Source organism: Tachyglossus aculeatus, chromosome 16, assembly GCF_015852505.1.
Source record: "Tachyglossus aculeatus isolate mTacAcu1 chromosome 16, mTacAcu1.pri, whole genome shotgun sequence".
In the NCBI taxonomy this organism is placed as follows: domain Eukaryota; kingdom Metazoa; phylum Chordata; class Mammalia; order Monotremata; family Tachyglossidae; genus Tachyglossus; species Tachyglossus aculeatus.
In genome coordinates, this window is record NC_052081.1 from 37,254,684 (window position 1) to 37,273,230 (window position 18,547).

An 18,547-nucleotide genomic window follows, 5' to 3' on the forward strand; every position below is an offset into this window, starting at 1 on the left:
CTCAGTGCTTAGTACAGTGCCAGGCACATAGTAAGCACTTAACAAAAACCATTTTAAAAAAAGGTGGCTTCTTTTTTGTTAGTACACTTTAATCACCACTCTTAGTCTTCCCATCTTCACAAAGAGCTCCCTCTGAAATCTGCCCCAGCAGCAAAGCCGAGCTCTTGGGCTGGGTGGGATGTGTTAACAGAGAACATCAGAGAGCAGAAAGGTTAAGAAAATGTTCCCTAGTCAGCAGGCTCAGGCTGAGCTTTGTGACTCCCACTACTCAAGTAGCGGAGAGGCGCTTATGAATACCCAAATCACCTTGCATTTCTGAATTGTTCTTCAGACATTTCACAAAATCTATCTGCAGTCATTTAAAAAATAATTAATGGCCAAACAAGCCGAATTGTCCTCCTGTAAACAGCCCTGCCAGAGCCCACAAGCCCCAGGCATGTTCCCTTGGTGACAGAAACCTCTAAAGCCTGGAGAATTCCACAAGGAGGAGCCCAACTCTGGGGAGAGCAGCCCGCACATTTGCTGCTTTGTACAGTGAAACGTCAATCCTTATGTAACTGGCACATCTTCCCACTTTCCCCCTTCCCTCCCTTCCCTCTCCTCTGCTGTCTCCTCCACCCCGATGCTGACTTTAGATCATACTTCAGTGGAAGATGAACAATGCTCGTGGGTGCCGGGTCGGCCCCGCCCCACTGATGGGTGCCGCTGGTTGTGCTGGAGGGGCGAGAGCAGATGGAGAGGGCACTGGGAAACTGGTGGTCCCACCTCACTGCAGCAGATCTGAAACGCAAATCTGTTCCTAGAAACCATCCCAGCCACGAGGGAGATGGGGTTAGGGTGACATATTCCTCCGACCTCATTTTAGCTCTTTCTCATCCGGATTATGGAAAGGAAACGCCCCTCCCCGCTGAAAATGGTTCTGGCCCCCAGGTAAAACTCAGGGGGACCAAATGGGTTCAGGTGGGTCACGGGAGCTGGGTATTTCTCTCCCTTAGATCCTTCCAGACTTCTAGGGGTGTCAGGGTGAACCCTTAGCTGGATTGGCTTCCCTTGGATCATGACTGACTTCTGTCACTGGGAAATATGAGTGAGAATGAAAATTTCTTGGATGAATTGGTCCCTTGAATCCCTCCTAGCCATGAGTTCTTACTCTTATCCCTTCTTCCCCTGACATTTATTTCTTTGATTATTAAAAATTTAGCAGTGCTAAAATGCACCCTCTCTTCCTTATGTGCGACCCGTCTGAAGGATCACCCTTCCATGTCTCTGGGCTAAATAGCACTCTATATGTTGGTGGTGGGAAGGGGGTGTCAAAGGGAGGACCACCTGTTCTCTGCTGTATATTTCTAGTTTGACCTGTTTGGAAGCCACCTTTCCCTTCTCCCCCCTGTGCTCAGGTCCCACATAAGTGGTTGGTCGAGAGTTTCCTTGTTAAACTGTAAGCCCCATGTGGGGCAGGAACTGTTTCTCACCTGATTAGCTTGTATGTATCTATCCCAGCAATTAGTTCAGTACAATAATAATAATTATTATTATTTAATTATTATTGCTATTATAATGCTTGCACCTTGCAGTACACCCCAACTTCTGTACCTCTCCCCCAGGCTAGCCTCAGACCTCCCCTGAAAGGATATTTTCCTTTTCAGTGACTTGTGTGAGTATCTTGGGTTGCCATCAAATGTCCACAGGTGCTTCGAGAAAACCCCAAACCCTCATCACTGTGGGACTCCAGGTACCATTCCTAACACTGGATATTGGCTGCCTGTCAGGTTCTGATCAGTGAAAAATGAAGAGCTGTTTCTCAAATCCCTCTGGGGCAGTAAGAGAGTCAGAAGAGTAAAGAGAAGGGGAGGTGAGGCCAAGATTTGGAGGAGAGAAACCGTGAAGCAACGGGAAAATCCTGTTGGAGGTGTGGGTGATGGGAGGTAAAAGTCCTGTACTGGGAGAAAGTGTCTCTGTCTTTACTCCTAAGGAAGAAAGGAATAAATACTAGGAAGGTCTTTGTATTCTCAGTGCAACCCTGGCTTCTGTTTTTGTCCACTGACTCTTCCAGCAGGGTGGGAGAGATTCCCACCTCGAGCCAGCTGGGCGTGGATCCTAATTTGCCAGTGCTTCCTGCCGCTGGCCCATCCCAAGGAAGAGGAAGGGCCTCACCATGATGCCAGCTGGAGATCCTAAAGCCTTCCAGAGCTGTACCAGTTATTTGAGCCCAGAGACCAACCAGTTTTGTGCTCTGTCTCCCTAACGCTCTTCCTAGCATAAGGTCGGGCATTCAAGGACCCTGAAAGCTGTCACGAGGAGCCGCCTGGCATTCTCTTGGCTCTTTGGACAGTCAGGTCGGAGCGGGGTGGTGAAAATCCCCTGGGTGCTCTTTCTCTTCCTAAATGACCCAATCTGTGCTCTTGACATTGCAGCCTGGGGAGAACTGGTTGGGTTGGTTTTCCGGGAGTGAAACAGTCCATCCCTCACGTGGGAGGTTGTCCATGGCTAAGTAAGAAGATGACTCTTAAGCATAGAGGTTTTATCCCGGGAGGATGTCAATCAGTTCGACCGGAAGCACTAATGCATTGTAGCAACTTCAGCTCTGAGATGATTCTGTCCTCGGTAGCCCAGGAGCCATAAACGCATCAAAATATTGAGGTCAGGCAGAGATGACTGGCTCTTCCCATTTTCCACTGACAGCATTAGACAAGATCAGTGCAGGTCACAGAGCTAGGCGGGGCCCTGAGGGACACAAGGAGGGAAGAGATATCCAGTCCAGGTTCAGATGAAAGGAGTTTATGGAAAAAAAGGGAATCTCCCATCCCTGAAGTCTGTGCCTCTGTGCCTTTTTCCCCCTGCCCGGCACTTTAAATATTGAAATGTTGATTATTTGTTTCAGAGCCATCATCAACCATTTTAACCCCAAGATTGAGTCTTATGCAGCTGTGAATCATATATCCCAACTCTCCGAAGAGCAGGTGAGATTCCGGGGGCGGTGGGGTGGAGAGGGAAATCCGGACATTTTCTTGCTGCTGCTCCAGGGTAATTCTGTTGCCCGCACAGCCTGTTTCCCAAGGCTGCCCACAGCACCCACTTCCTGGCTCCACCCAGGCCTCAGGGGGCCAAAGAGGGGACCGCAATCTTCCTTGGGGAGTTATGAGGTCAGGCCTCTGCTTTGGGGACTATTTGAGAAGTTGGTAAGATTATATGAAAGGTGAGCGGAAGAGACTTGGCGAGTCCTCATTTTAAAGTGGTCTGTGAAGGGTTTTTTTGTTTTGTTTTTCAAGGCAACCCCAGCAGGCATTTTGAACTTTGGAAATAAAGAATTAGAATGTGGAAATGACTGAAGCTGACAATCAGAGAATCACTGAGTTTAGCTTCATCTGTGGCCACCACACCTGTTAAAGCCCACACAGTAACTGGGACCGATTTTCCCTAGTCATTCAGTTTACGAATGCCCCGAACTGTTCTTTTTTATTGTTTTCAATGGGAAGGGCTGGCTGGTGGATGTGAATAAGATGGTATCCGTTTCGCCGAGTTTGGCCTGATTTTCCCGGGCTTCGGCCAGGCCTGAACTCACGAGTGGATTATGTAAGTGTGCAGATGGAACTTCCACATGGCAGGGGGATGAGCGGGATGGTCAGGGAGAGGAAGCTGAGCCCTACTTCCCAGGAAGAGGCGTTCCACCCTTCCCAAACCCCATGGAGATGGAAGCCTGGGGCTTCTTGTGCAAGGAGCAGGCATATAGGCATATGTCCTGCCAGCCTGCCTTCCTCATCTGGATAGAACATCATCAATCGTATTTATTGAGCATTTACTGTGTGCAGAGCACTGTACTAAGCGCTTGGGAAGTACAAGTTGGCAACATATAGAGACAGTCCCTACCCAACAGTGGGCTCACAGTCTAAAAGAACATAAGCCTAGGAGTCAGAAGGACCTGGCTGAGTTCTAATCCTGGCCCGCCACTTGTTTGCTGTGTGACCTTGGGCAAATCACTTAACTTTTCTGGGCCTCAATTGCCTCATCTGAAAATTGGGGATTAAGCATGTGAGCCCACTGTTGAACAGGGATTGTGTCCAACCTGCTTAGTTTGTATCGACCCCAGTGTTTAGAGCAGTACTTGGCACATAATAAATGCTTAACAAGTGCCATAATAATAATTATTATCCTGACCCCTTTCCCTCTCCAGAGAAGGGCTGGCCAGTGGCCACTTGTGACTGAAGTTGTGGTGGGGCAGACACCAAACGCCTCTCCGGGAGCTAAGCCTTGACGCCCCACCTCTGAATGCTGTCACGGGTCTCCCGTCATCAGGACTCACAGACTCTCCCTTTCTGCTTATCCGCCCTCGTTCCCTTGCCCCTCCTGAGAGAATACATCTCGGCAGTCTTTACATTTGCTCCCTTTCAACGAGAAGCACTATGGCCAGGTGGAAAAGGGCACTGGACGGAGAGTCACAAGATCCGGGTTTTAATACTGACTCTGCCTCTTCTCTGCTGTGCTCCCTTGGGCAAGTCACTTAACTTCTCCACATTTCAGCTTCCTCATCAGTAAAATGGGGATGAAATAACTGTTGCCTCTCCCGTCAATTGGGGTCCCAGTGTGGGACAGGGACTGTGTCTGATCTGGTTGAATTGTATCTAACCTCGTCACTTAGCCCATTGCTTGGAATGTAATAAGCACTTAACAAATACCGCAATTATCATTATTCCCTGTGTTACAGAAATAGTCATTGCTGCTTCACCTGGCACTTTCTGAATCTTCTGCCACTGCCTCAGCAGTGCCTCATAGACCTTTCTCTGCTCCTTTGAGCTGTTTTAGATGAAATTGTATTCTTTCGTTTTTGGGGAAAAAAAGCCAGTGATTTTGTGACTGGAGTCAGAAGAAGAAGTTGGGGATCTGGCTGCATGCCACATGGCCCCCCCTGGCTCTGTGGGTTTTAAAACAAGGGAAGAAGGTTTTTTACTGTCAGCCACTTTTTGTTTTCGTCCCCCAACAGTTCGTGAAGGTCAGGATGAAATCTCTTTTCCCTCGCTCCTTTGAGAAACCTTCAGCAGTAGCAGCAGGACCATAATAAAATCCTTCCAACACTTGGAGGGGTCTGAAGAGAGATGATTACAAAGCACATGGCTTGACAACCTCCCCACCCTCTGCTTCCCTCATAATGAAGCCAATCCTTAAAGCCGCAAAGGTGCTCCTTTCCTCCCCCTCCTCGATGCCACCTCCCTGCAAATTCCAAACTTCAGTCCAGAAAGTGAACCAGCCTCTGTGGAGGGAGACAGACAAAGTGCAGCTCAGGAATGACATGACAGAGGACAAGTGCCCATCTCCCTGCCCAAGTGTTTTTTCATTAAAAATTAGCTGGGTTCCTTTCTAATCTGCTGTGGTACTTCCTCATTCTACTGTACAGTCTCAAAGGGGAAAATTTCTCGCAGACACTGGCTCAATCAATCAATCAATTATATTTATTGAGTGATTACTTTGCACAGAGCACTGTACTAAGCACTTAGGAGAGTACAGTATAACAGAGTTGAGAGACACAATCACTGCCCACAATGAGTTTACAATCTGGACTAGTTAGTGTAGCCTGGCTGAGGTGGATTTTTGGGGAATTTTGCTACACTGTGTGCAGAGCACTTCATTAAATACTCATAAATACTGATATTTGTTCAGAGTTTATTATGGACCAGAGCATTGCTGTAATGCAGAATCAGATAATCAGGTGTTCAGATCAGGCAATGTCCCTGTCCCACGTGGGACTCACAGTCTAAGAGGAAGGGCGAACTGGCATTTTATCCTTAGTTTACATATGAGGAAATGGAGGCCCAGAGAAGTCGAGTGACTTGCCCAAGGTCACCCAGCAGGACAGTGACAGAACTGGGACTAGAACTTGCGTTTCCTGACTCCAGTGCCATGCTTTTTTCCACTAGACCATTCTGCCTCTACCTCTGGGATGTTTTGGAAATGCCCTTGGGGACTGTGATGGGTCTGAGGTGGAAGAATTGGGGTGGGTATTTTATACTCTGTCCAGACCAAAGACTTTTACTGCCTTTTGGTTTCTTAATCTGCATTAATTGAATCCTCACGATGTCACTTAAGCACTTTTACTTAAGAACACGAATGTCAGTATCATTTAGTGTTAAGATTATTCACAGCTTCACAAAAATGGTGGCTCTGAGTTTTCTTAAAACTATGGTGATTAGTGAGTAGAAAAAAATCCAGGCATTTTGTGCTCAGTTTGGTCATGCCACTATTATGAAATTTGGAAAGGCCACAGGCAAGAGAACCTGAGATTTGTAGTCTTCTCTCAGTCAAGTTTGGGACCACCTCCTTGTATTCTTCAGTTGCTTGTTTCCTTTGCTAAGGGGCTGAAGAGTTCTTGGTGATTCCTGAATACTTCCAGACACTTTCCAACTGAAAAGATTTCTTTTACATTCTCCACTTCAAACCTCATTCACTATGGCATTCCTTAGTTTTGACTTTCTTTCTGAACAAAGCCAAAGCTCCCATGTGGGGGGTTTCTTTTCAGATGTCCAAAAAATGAATGTGATTTGCCATTAATTCTTATTGGTTTCATGGAGGGCAGGGTATTTGAGTTGGTTAATGCCCTCAGCGTGACTACAGGCACTTGCACTTTTCATCATAACGAACTGTGTGCATTTCTATAATGCGAACACAAGGGTCCTGTTGGCTTGTGTTGTGTAGCTTGCCCATTTTGACCTTTTGTCCACAGGTGGCTTGTACCTCTGAATAAAGCTCATCAGAGTCCCAAAAGGGACTTTGGACAGCATAGTAGAACCTCATTTTAATAAGGTCCAGGGCTTTGTCTGGCCAGAACTAGGGCTGCTGAGGAATGGACAATCTTGGCAGTTTCAGAACCCTGCACCACTACAAAGTCCAATTCTGCTCCCTTTCTCCCTCCTTTCTTCCCTTCCTCCTTCCGTAGCTCTCTCCCTCATTCCCACCCAGTAATTATGGGTAGATTTTCTGGCTTTTTTGGGTTTTCCATTTTCTTCCTGGGATGTACAACCCAGTTCTGCACCTGAAAGCAGCGTCAGCATCAGAAGTAGAAACATCCAGGGAGCTGAGCCGACTGGCTGGGTATTGGGAGGGTGGTGAGACACTAAGCCCTCACAGCAGTATAGCAAGTTTATAATCCTGTGAGACTCACTCCTGTTTGGATTCCCTTAGTCTCCCCGAACCATTTTCTTTCCAGCCCCAATGTACTCCGGTGGCTCTTCTTCCCTTCCGCAATTTTATCGTCTCTGTGAGCCAGGCTGGGCCTGTGGGAAATCACAGGTGATGCTGTACTCGGGGACTACCTGAGTTTGCACAAGGATAAGTAAGTATAGGACCCCAGCCTTACCGTGAACCTCTGCCTTTCGCTAATCCCCAACATTTGAAAGCTGTGGAGTCAACCTGCATAAGCTGCTCTGAGACATTTTATCTCCCCTTTCAGCCAGTGATGCCAGACATTTTGGAAGGATGGATTTTAGTCTACTGGAAGCAGCCACCGCCTTGCCACATTGTTCAGTTAAGCTACTGAGTCCAGAGGCATGAGCTCAGTCAGGGTCTATGGCCCCTGGTGTTTCCCAGCCCTGGGATCCTCCAACCTTTGGAGGCTGTGAACTCCCAGGCTGACAGTTCGACGTTCGCATTACGGTGCAAACGGTGTTCCATATCGATTTCCATCAGCACTAATCAGCTCTTTAGGCAGGAGAGGCCTCTGGAGCAGATCTGTGCAGAAGAGCTGTGCAAAGAGCAAAGATCTGTGCAAAGAGCTCTCCCTGGTGAAAAAGGCTCAGATAAATGACATTTCCAAGTTCATGGGTGAAACAGGGCTGCTCTTGGTGTGTGCTGAAGAGCCATCCCTGTAAGACTCACATGGGCCAAGTCTGAGGTGACCAGGCGTCCCACACTAGGTGGATCGGCCATGTCTTTGGAGCTTCTGTCCCACAACCTGGTGACCTTATGGTACTGTTTTTGACTAGGGTGGTGGGACTCAGCTCCTTAGCCCCGCTGGTGATGGTGCTGTAGCCACAGCAACCATTACTGCCAACTTTAGCCATCACAGCCAACCTGTCTCTTCCCAATGGTGTTTCTGGTATGGCCAGGAATACGTCATTCATAGGTGGGCTGGAAATTCCCATCACCGGTCCAGAAATGGCTGCTTCTTTCCTGCTGCCACCACTTCCTGGGATAGAGAGGATCAGGAGGGATTGCTGGGGATGGAGGTAGGGAGTGTCCACGTTGGGCGGACAGTCGCCAAACCATTCCCACTATTGTCTCCTTCTGAAAACCAAGAGAACTAGAAAGGGGTGATCTTGGAGGTCCTTTCACAGGAAGGGGCCAGTCAGTGAATTTGGCTGGAGGGGATTGGTTGAGATTTAGTGTTGAGAAGCTACCCTGATCTGGCAATGCACTGATGGCAGCTTGCAGATGGCATCAAACCCATCTCCAGAAATCATTTCAGGCATTCAAAGGGTACCTCACTCAACTTTCCAGACAAGGAGAGCAAACGACATTTTTTAAAAATGGTATTTGTTAAGTGCTTACTATATGCCAGGCACTGTACTAAGTGCTGGGGTAGATATAAGATCATCGGGTTGGACACAGTCCCCATCCCACATATAGCGCACAGTCTTAATCCCTATTTTACAGATCAGGAAACTGAAGCACAGAGAAGTGATTTGCCCAAGATCACACAGCAGAAAAGTGACAGTCAGGATTAGAACCCAGGACTTTCTTACTCCCAGGCCCGTGCTTTATTGACTAGGCCACGCTGTTTCTCTGTATTCTCCCACCTCTCTCTGTTGATGTCTTTAAAGGGTTCCTTTCCTTGGACACCATTTCTTGTAGGATTATGTCTGCCGGTTGGTGCTGTCCAGAGTCATTAGTCCTTGGATTTCAGAGAGGAACGGTTCAGCAAGGTTCGGCATGGTCCCCTCCGTCCCATTTCTCTTGGTTCCTCCAGGAGCACTGCAGCAGAGACGGAAGGGATTAGTGGAAGAGGCAGGTAGAGCCAAGTTAGTGAAACAAAATTATCTCTGCTAGGTAAAAGCTAGGTTTGTGCTTCAATCTGACACTAGCAGGCTGGAATTAGACCAACAAAATGCTTATTCATCTAGGGATGGAAGAGGAGAAAGAGAAGTAGCAGTTAGTGCCCAGTATAGTGCTCTGCACAGAGGAAGCACTCAATGAATGCCGCTGATTTATTCAGCGCCTTCTGGGTCCAGTATACGGTAATAAACAGTTGAGAAATACAAAACCAACAAGTGACACATTCCCTGCCCATGGGGAGCTTGCACTCTAAGTGGGGAAATTGAAGTATCTACAATTGGGGAGCCTGAGAAAGTTATCTGATGGGAAATAACACAGTTTTTCAGTGTATTTCTTTCTGGAGGGGCATATATGCCCCGTGCAAGAAGCAGCATGGCTTATTGGAAAGAGCAGGGGCTTGGGAGTCAGAGGTCATCTAATCCCAGCTCTGCCACCTGCCAGCTTTGTGACTTTGGGCAAGTCATTTAACTTCTCTGTGCCTCAGTTATCTGTAAAATGGGGATTAAGACTGTGAGCCCCATGTGGGACAACCTGATTACCTTTTATATACCCCAGCGCTTAGAACAGTGCTTGGTACATAGTCAGTGCTTAACAAGTACCGTCATTATTATATGCCCAATGCATCTATCAGAAAGTGGGCAGGAGTAGGTCAGTGCTGACAGAGCTAAGTCTAGGCTCAGGATCACTTGGAATCAATCCCCACTGACCCCTTGGAGGTCTGAGTGGTTCCCCAGGAACATATGCTGCTCCAGAAGCTTCACTGGTCTTGTGGCTCCTGCAAATGTGGCTGGAAGGATGCATCCAGCGCTTAGAACAGTGCTTTGCACATAGTAAGCGCTTAATAAATGCCATCATTATTATATGTGAGGTGAAGTGTTTACTCCCCCTTTTAGACTGTGAGCCCACTATTGGGTAGGGACTGTCTCTATATGTTGCCAACTTGTACTTCCCAAGCGCTTAGTACAGTGCTCTGCACACAGTAAGCGCTCAATAAATATGATTGATGATGATGATGATGCTGCCTGTTATTCATTTTTATAAACGCTTTTGTTTGTTTTTTAAAACCTAATCTGTAGATTAAATCCACGTCAAAAAACTGCAGGATATCGGTAATCCATAATAAATCCTCATTTTAGTCTCAGTGTCAGTGGGCAGTGAAACTAACAAGATGAGAGCCCCAAAAGTCCTGTGGGAACTTGGTTAAGGGAGGGATCCCCCAGCATCCAAAACAGGACAATGGGGGTCAAGAGGAGGACCTTGAGCAGCCCCACCCAATTCTTCAAAGCTGTGACAGCATCATGAGAAATCATTTGACTCAAATCTGGGTACAAACCTTTCTGTTCTCTGCTACCTGGCAAATGCAGAGCAATACTAGCCCAAGAGCAGCACGGGGCTGTGGCCAAGATTTTGCAGCAAAAAGAAGTTGGGGAATATTGATTTAAGGTTCCCACCGCAATCATAACTCTCTGTTTCTATACGCAGAGGCTTTTATTTCTTGTTCCAGTGTGTGGTGTCAGGTTTTGTTCTTTCTGTATACATTAATGAAGTATGGTTGCTGTGGGAACAGATCTCCTCTCTCTTTGTGTGTGTATGTGTGTGTGTGTGTGTGTGTGTGGCACGGAGGGGCACAGGAAGAAGTATTGGAGCTGCAGAATGGAAGAAGCCGATGGTCAGAGAAAGGAATGGACTTTGTCCGTGCTGCTGTTTGTGTTTGGATTTGACTATGAGGCGCAAAGAAAAGTTTGATCAAGTATTTGTTTCCAGTTTTATACAGCTGGAGCCCAGCAGAGCTTGGGGGAGACAAATTCCGAGGCAGGGCACTTTGACGATTTCCTTTTGGTGTCACCTTTGAGTCGGGGTTCGGGGAGGCATTTGAGAAACCCACAGAAAGGAGAGGTGCCTGTCAGAGTAGAGAGAGGAGCGGATCCATCTAAGCCAGGATGCTGCTTTCTCTTGCGTTGAAGAAAATAAAATGTGGGACCCATAATGAGGTTTGAAAGCACAGCCAGTAAGCAGAGCCGCTTTAGTATTCCCCAGAACGGTGACCCTCAGGTGCGAGAGGCACAGGTGGTAGTATATTGATGTGGCGCGCCGGGTGCAGGGAGGCGATGTCGAAAGGCTCCTGGGGTCACGGTGTTGTTGGTTTTGAAAGGACTTGGGGAGCAAAGGAGCACAGCGCAGGGCCATTTAGCAGGAACTGCTTTCATTCCAGCAGAGAGCTATCCTGAGCTGCAGTTCCCGCTCTGTCTTATCATCACCAAGTCTCCAGGAGCTTCATTTATCCAGCCCAGTCTGCGAGGAAGGTGACCAGCGGGAGTGAAAAATGACTCCCTTTGGAGGCCTACATTTAATTTTAATTGTTCATGTTAAAGTGGCACTGCCATTTTTTTTCAAAGTCTATCAAAATTAATGTTCCACAACCGAGTTGGAGCCAAGGCGGTGGGGAAAACAGAGGTCACAGGCAGAAACAAAATTCAGATCACTCTTAGCCTCAGTCTGCAAAGCCATTCTACCGTCAGCATTTTCTTTTGTGAGGTATTAGCCCGAAATGTCCTTCACACAACCCCTTTGGTACAGGTCAGCCCTTCCTCAGTCAGGAGGTCGGGAAGTCTTCAGAACCAGCCTGCAGCTTCTAGGAAGGGCCTCGGCCTCTAGTTTCTATTAACTGAGCATTAGTCATTCTTGGCCTCTCTGCTTTGGAGGGCTGGCTGTTCACCTGTGTGGACACTTTGCACTTTGGACAGTGTGGCCTAATGGAAAGAGCACGAGCCTGGCTTCTAACCCCAATTCCTCCATGTGTCTGCTGGATGAATAAGCCATGTAACTTCTCTGTGCCTCGAGCCACGTAACTTCTCTGTGCCTCGTTCATAACATGGGAATGAAAGACCCGTTCTTCCTCCCCCATCGGCCCAGTTACAGATGGGGGAAGCCAGTGAAGTTAAAGATATATGCAGAAGTTCTGGAGAGGCGTGTGTGGTGTTGCTTAAGAAACCACTGCTTCTCCCAGTCTCAGGGAACCTCTCTGGTTCTTGGACCAGTTGATGCCCTGAAGGCCTGCCAGAAGGCTTTGTTTCTCTGAGAGTCAGCCAGAGATCTGGGAGGCCCTGGAAAATCCAGTTTTTGTGTCCAAGGAATGCCTGTTGTGAGCAGGGGCTGATCTGAGGCCCTGCTCTTGCTAAATTCTGGTGCCAGGAAATGTCACCCTGAGGCTGGAATGATTTGTTTCTATCTGAGAGATGTCTCACAGGTGATGGAGCCCCAAGTCACAATGTGGCCACAATGTGGACAGAGCCCAGGCCCAGGAGTCAGAGGGACCTGGGTACTAATCCTGGCTCCGCCGCTTGTCTGCTGTGTGACCTTGGGCAAGTCACTTCATTTCTCTGCACCTCAATTCCCTGATCTGTAAAATGGGAATTAAGACTGTGAGCCCCATGTGGGACAGGGACTGTGTCCAAGCTCGTTAGCTTGTATGTACCCCAGTGCTTAGTACAGTGCCTGGCACATAGTAAGTGCTTAACAAATACTGAAATTATTATGATTATTATGAGGTCACAAGGACCCAAGTTTCCGCTTTGTCAGCTTTGGCAAAAACAGGACAGTCATTCCCTTTAATAGTGAAATGCCTGTCCTTGAAATTCTTTGCCTTTTTTTTCCCTATCCCACAAACACACTTCATGCACCCATTAGCTGACATACTTGATGATCTTGCTATTGACAAGAAGGGCTAATGAGCATCACTGTATTGACTTCCCAGCTTCCCTGCCTGGTGAGGCTCATGCCGGACTCTTTCCATTGCTCAAGAATGGAAGGTTTGGTGTCAGTCTGCATTTCCCAATCCTCCTGGCAAAATGCTGGATCATTAAACCTCCGTAAACAGTTGGCTAATGAGTCCTAGATGGAAAGACTGTGCCACAGACTCGCACAGTTGGAACCACTGACATCCAATCTCCTTCCACTTCTCTTCATCACCATAAAATAAATTAGAGCAGAACCCTCACTAAGCCACACCAGCTACATGGAGGCCCATAGTGAATTCCTGAGGAATTTTCCAGCAAACCCAATTCAAGTCACAAACAGGAAAACCAAAGCCTCTGCCTTCTGGCCAATCAAGAGCTGGCTTGATTGGGTGTCTTGAGAGTCACCACATTTCATGCTAATAGTACGCATGTCATGTCCTTGGAGCCCTTTGGGGATCATGGAGAATTTTCAGTTTGGGGGTTCTCTGCAGGGCAGTCCTGAGAGCTCCTTCTCTCTTGGGGAAGCTGGGAAGGACAGGAGCTCATGATAGAGCTGAGAAACATAGGCTCAGGCACTTAGTAATACCTGGACCATGCTGTCCAGTCCTGTTTAGAGTGTGTAGTGGAGAGAGAGAGGGAGGGGAGGTGGAGAAGAGAGAGCATTTATTGATCAGATGCAGAATGGCGTTTTAAAGGTTCTTTGAAGGCTGAGTAAAGTTTTATTTCCTATCCCAAGAGATTGAAATGGACCTTTGAAATGAGACCATCTATCTTGTAGATATCCCTTTTAAACAGCTCTGTAAAAATATTTCACTTCTCTCCTCTTCCCTCCAACCCCTTTCCTTCCAATACTAGTTCCCATTTGGGAAATCTCCTCCCCAGGAATTGAAACGAAGGGTTGCCCATTTGTCCTGGGTGGTTTAATCATTCGCCTGCCTGGAGTTGCGGACTGGACTGAATGACCTCTCAAAGGTCTTTCCAGCCCTAACATTCTATAATTCACTATGGTTGCAGCAAGGATGTTGGTTGACTGGCACTAGGCCACAGGAAACAGCATGGCTGAGTAGAAAGAGCACAAGCCTGGGGCCAAGAGGACCTGAGTTCTCATCTCTGCTCTGCCAGTTGCCTGCTGTGTGAACTTGGGCAAGTCATTTAACTTCTTGGTGCCTCAGTGTTCTCATCTGTGAAATGGGGATTTAATCCCCGCTCTCCCTCTTACCTAGATGGTGAGCCCCACGTGAGGCAGGGACTGTGTCTGATCTAATCATCTTGTTTCTACCCCAGCGTTTAGTATGGTGCCTGGCTTTTAATACCATTATTATTGTTATTATTAGCAGAAACCATGGTTCTGTGTATCAAGAATCCCTTCCCAATCAAAATATAACCCACTGCTCCCTTCTTCTCCTTCCTCCCCAGAAGCGGCAGGAAGGCTGGGGAGAGACCAAAGAGAGTACAACTCCACAGAGCTGGATTCCTCTCTATCAGAGTTTTCACTAACCTTCCTGCTTTTCCTTACCAAGTTCCCCTGGGGCGACATCTCCCATCTCAACTGCTATCTTTGTCTCCACCCATGTAGCAACAGCGGGAGTAGAAATAGTGTGGCCAAGTAGAGCATGAGCCCGGGAGTCAGAGGGACCTGGGTTCTAATCCCAGCTCTGCCATTTGTCTACTGTGTGACTTTGGGTAAGTCACTTAACTTCTCTGTACCTTAGTTACCTCATCTGTAAAACAGAGATTAAGGCTGAGAACCCTTTGTGGGCCAGGGACTGTGTCCAACCAAATTACCTGGTATCTACTCCGGCACTTAGTACAGTGCCTAGAACATAGTACGTGCTTAACAAATACCACAATTATTATTAGTAGTAGTAGTAGTATTCATTAAACACTTACTATGTGAAGAGCACTATACTGAGTCCTGGGAAATAATGCATAGGTGGGAATTAGACACAGTCCTTGTCCCTCATAGTTCCTTACCTTTACCCTCTTCCCTTCCTCTTGTCAGGACCTTTAGACTGGTAGGAATAAAACCTCAAAGGAAAAGAGCAGTGGGGAAAACTTGCATAAAACCTCTCCTGCCCTGTCAGTATCCACTTATCCACTTATTATTATTATCATCATCATTATTATTATGGTATATATCATCATCAATCGTATTTATTGAGCGCTTACTATGTGCAGAGCACTGTACTAAGCGCTTGGGAAGTACAAATTGGCAACATATAGAGACAGTCCCTACCCAACAGTGGGCTCACAGTCTTATGTTAAGTGCTTACTATGTGTCAAGCACTGTTACCAGCATTGGAATTGATACAAGTTCATCAGGTCATACACAGTCCCTGACCCAAATGGGGTTCACAGTCTAGTTAGAAGGGCAAGCAAGCATTGAATCCCCATTTTACAGATGAGGAAACAGGTATAAGGAAGTTAAGTGACTTCCCCAAGGTCTCCCAGCAAGTAAGTGGCAGAGCAGGAATTAGGACCCAGGGACTCTGGCTCCAAGGCCAGTGCTTTCCACTGGGCCACGCTATTTCTCCACTTGACCTTAAGATCCAGTGACACCCAAAAAGTACAGATCCGTGATGCATTCAATAATGAGGAAATTTAACAGGGCTGAATCTAAGGGAAAGTCAACAATGGACTTCTTTGCCTATTGCTAGCAGTAGGGTAGACTGAATCTGTTTCTTGGCCTTGTGTTCAGAGTTCCAGGTCTGTTTGTTACATCTGCCCCCCAAAGAAGTGCTAAAAATAGCTCAGCAAGGCTTTGCCCCTGGATGTTCAAAGATCACGGTGTGCATTTCCTTTGATCGTTTTGGACGATTATCTAATGGGGGCGCGGCACAGTTGAGCCAAATTTTTGCAGTTGAGAGTCATTGTTAAATTGAACACGCCTTCAAATCACCAAGTGAATCAAACCTCATTTCTGGAAGTCTGGAGATAGAGTCCTTGAGGAGTCAGCCTGTTTTTCTCCCCCCCATTTCCTTCCTCTGGCAGCTTGTTTGAAATGGCACTGTTTGTACCGACCGTAAGGCCAGGCCCGCCTCGCTGTGACGGGCTCTAAGTGCCTGGTGCTTTCACTGACTCCTAGTCACAGACCCATCAGAGCTAATAGCCTTGCTAGCATTTGACGTCCTGGCCGAGCTGGAGAGCACTCTGGATACTGACAAAGCCCGGGTCTCCGTGGGGACGACAGTCGAGGAAGCGGTCTGCACATCGGCCCTATCTAACGCAGGCAGGTCCCATGCCTTTGTGTTTAGAAGATGGCAGTGCGGCCGGGCGGGAAGGGTCTCCCATTCCCCTCCTTTCTTCCCTCTACTCTTCCGTTACGCTGTAGGCTTTTCTGGGGCAGTGGCCATGTGGGTATGGGCTAATAATAATAATTCTAATAATTACGGTACTTGTTAAGCACTTACTATGTGCCAAGCACTGTTCTAAGTGCTGGGGTAAATGCAAGTTAGTCAGGTTGGACACAGTCCCTGTCCCTCTTGGGGCTCACACTCTTAATCCCCATTTTACAGATGAGGTACCTGAGGCTCAAGAGAAGTTGTGACTTACCCATAGTCCCCCAGCGGACGTGTGGTGGAGCTGAGATTAGAACTCAGGTCCTTTTAACTCCCAGGCCTCTGCTGTGTCCACAAAGCCATGCTGCTTCACCGGACTAGAGGGGAGAGGGTGGAACTAAGAGTCCCAGCTCCATCCCTGGCCTGCTGCGTGACCGTGGACAAGCACTGTACTAAGTGCCTGGAAGAATATAATACATTAGAATTGGTAGCCCAGTCCCTGCCCTCAGGAAGCTTATGGTCTAGTGGAGGTGCTTATGCTCTATTTTTGTTTACAAACTAAAACAAAGGGTAGTCCATTCCCCCAGACACTGATCTAGACACATGTAAATGTCTATACACTGATCTGCCTGCTCCTGGGATGGACGGCGCTTGATCTGTCAATCAGTCAGTCATACGATCAGTTGGGCATATTTATTGAGCACTTACTACAATGAGCACTATACTAAGCACTTGGGAGAGTACCATACAACAGAGTTGGTGGGCACATTTCTTGCCCACAGCAAGCTTACAGGCTAGAGAGGGAATTCTTCCCATTATTCATTCATTCATTCATTCAATCGTATTTAGTGAGCGCTTACTTTGTGCAAAGCACTGTACTAAGCGCTTGGGAAGTACAAGTTGGCAACATATAGAGACGGTCCCTACCCAACAGCGGGCTCACATTTATGGCAGCTGTTACCTGCCTCCATGTTGGAAGGGCAGCCAGTGAAGGGGACTTGAGAGATTAGAAATCCTTCAGAACCACAGGAGGACCTGGAACACCCTGGGACTGCAGAAACTCCGGAGGAAAGACTTTAGAGGAATAATGATCCTGGAAGGCTGAGACTGAAATAGGGAAGAGCCCAAGCAGGGGGTATCCTGGCACCTGCATGGAGGGGGGGAGTCCTCAAGGCCCTACTGAGAGCTCACCTCCTCCAGGAGGCCTTCCCAGACTGAGCCCCCTCCTTCCTCTCCCCCTCGTCCCCCCTCCATCCCCCCGTCTTACCTCCTTCCCTTCCCCACAGCACCTGTATATATGTGTATATGTTTGTACATAGTTATTACTCTATTTATTTTCCTTTTACATATCTATTCTATTTATTTCATTTTGTTAATATGTTTGGTTTTGTTCTCTGTCTCCCCCTTCTAGACTGTGAGCCCACTGTTGGGTAGGGACTGTCTCAATATGTTGCCAATTTGTACTTCCCAAGTGCTTAGTACAGTGCTGTGCACACAGTAAGCGCTCAATAAATACGATTGATTGATTGATTGATTAAATGCACAGAGATCTGGGAAGACCCCAGCTCATGGCAGAGGAAATGGGCAGGAAGCCCTGAATTCAGTATTCTGCCCAAAGTAAGTGCTCAATAAATGCTATTGATTGATTGATTGAATTTTGGCAGGGATTCAGGAATGTAGTGTACTCTAATCCTATTAGATGCTGAACGCTGTTCTCATACGTATGTGTTTTTAATTACAGAAAAGCAGTGTAGTCTATTGGGTATTGGGAGTCCAAGGACCTGGGTTCTAATGCCGGCTCTGCCACTTGCCTGCTATGTGATCTTGGGCCAATCATGTAACTTTTCTGTTTCTCAGTTTCCTCATCTGTAAAATGGGGATGAAATTCATGTTTTTCCTCCTACTTAGCTTGTGAGCCCCACATGGTACAGAGACTGTGTCCAATTTGATTATCTTTTGTCTACCACAGTGCTTAGAACAGTGTTTGCAGAGTAAGTGCTTAACAAATACCACCGTTATTATTGCCGTACTGACTAGATAGTCTTTTGCACTTTTTTGAAGCAATTTCTGTAAAAGCTTTTTGAGCCGTATTGTCCAAATCGACCACCACTGAGACAGTAGTCAAGAGAGTAAAGACATTAACAGGGGAGGAAAAAGAGGCTCTGATCATGGGGCCTCAGAAGAGATAAAGCCAGATTCACCAGGTTTTGAATAAAAAATTGAAGAAAATAGTTCCAGTCAAAAAGTACCTGTGCCTCAATAATAATTTTGGTAATTAAGTGTTTACTATTGGGTAGGGACCGTCTCCATATGTTGCCAACTTGTACTTCCCAAGCACTTAGTACAGTGCTCTGCACACAGTAAGCGCTCAATAAATACGATTGAATGAATGTGTCTAGCACTGTTGTTCTAGTACTGGGGTAGATACAAGTTAATCAGGTCAGATACAGTCCCTGTCCCCCATGGGGTGCACAGTCTAAGTGGAAGGGAGAA

At 47.2% G+C, this 18,547-nt stretch overlaps 1 protein-coding gene across 2 annotated transcripts in view; it reads left to right on the forward strand.

Moving 5' to 3' along the window:
* ARMH3 (armadillo like helical domain containing 3) overlaps nucleotides 1-18,547 on the forward strand; it is a 165,167-nt gene that overhangs the window by 132,461 nt on the left and 14,159 nt on the right. For both annotated transcript variants that reach the window (XM_038758263.1, XM_038758264.1), the window contains exon 24: nucleotides 2,882-2,960. In XM_038758263.1, the coding sequence (XP_038614191.1) occupies nucleotides 2,882-2,960 (79 nt within the window). The remainder of the gene's footprint in view (nucleotides 1-2,881; nucleotides 2,961-18,547) is intronic.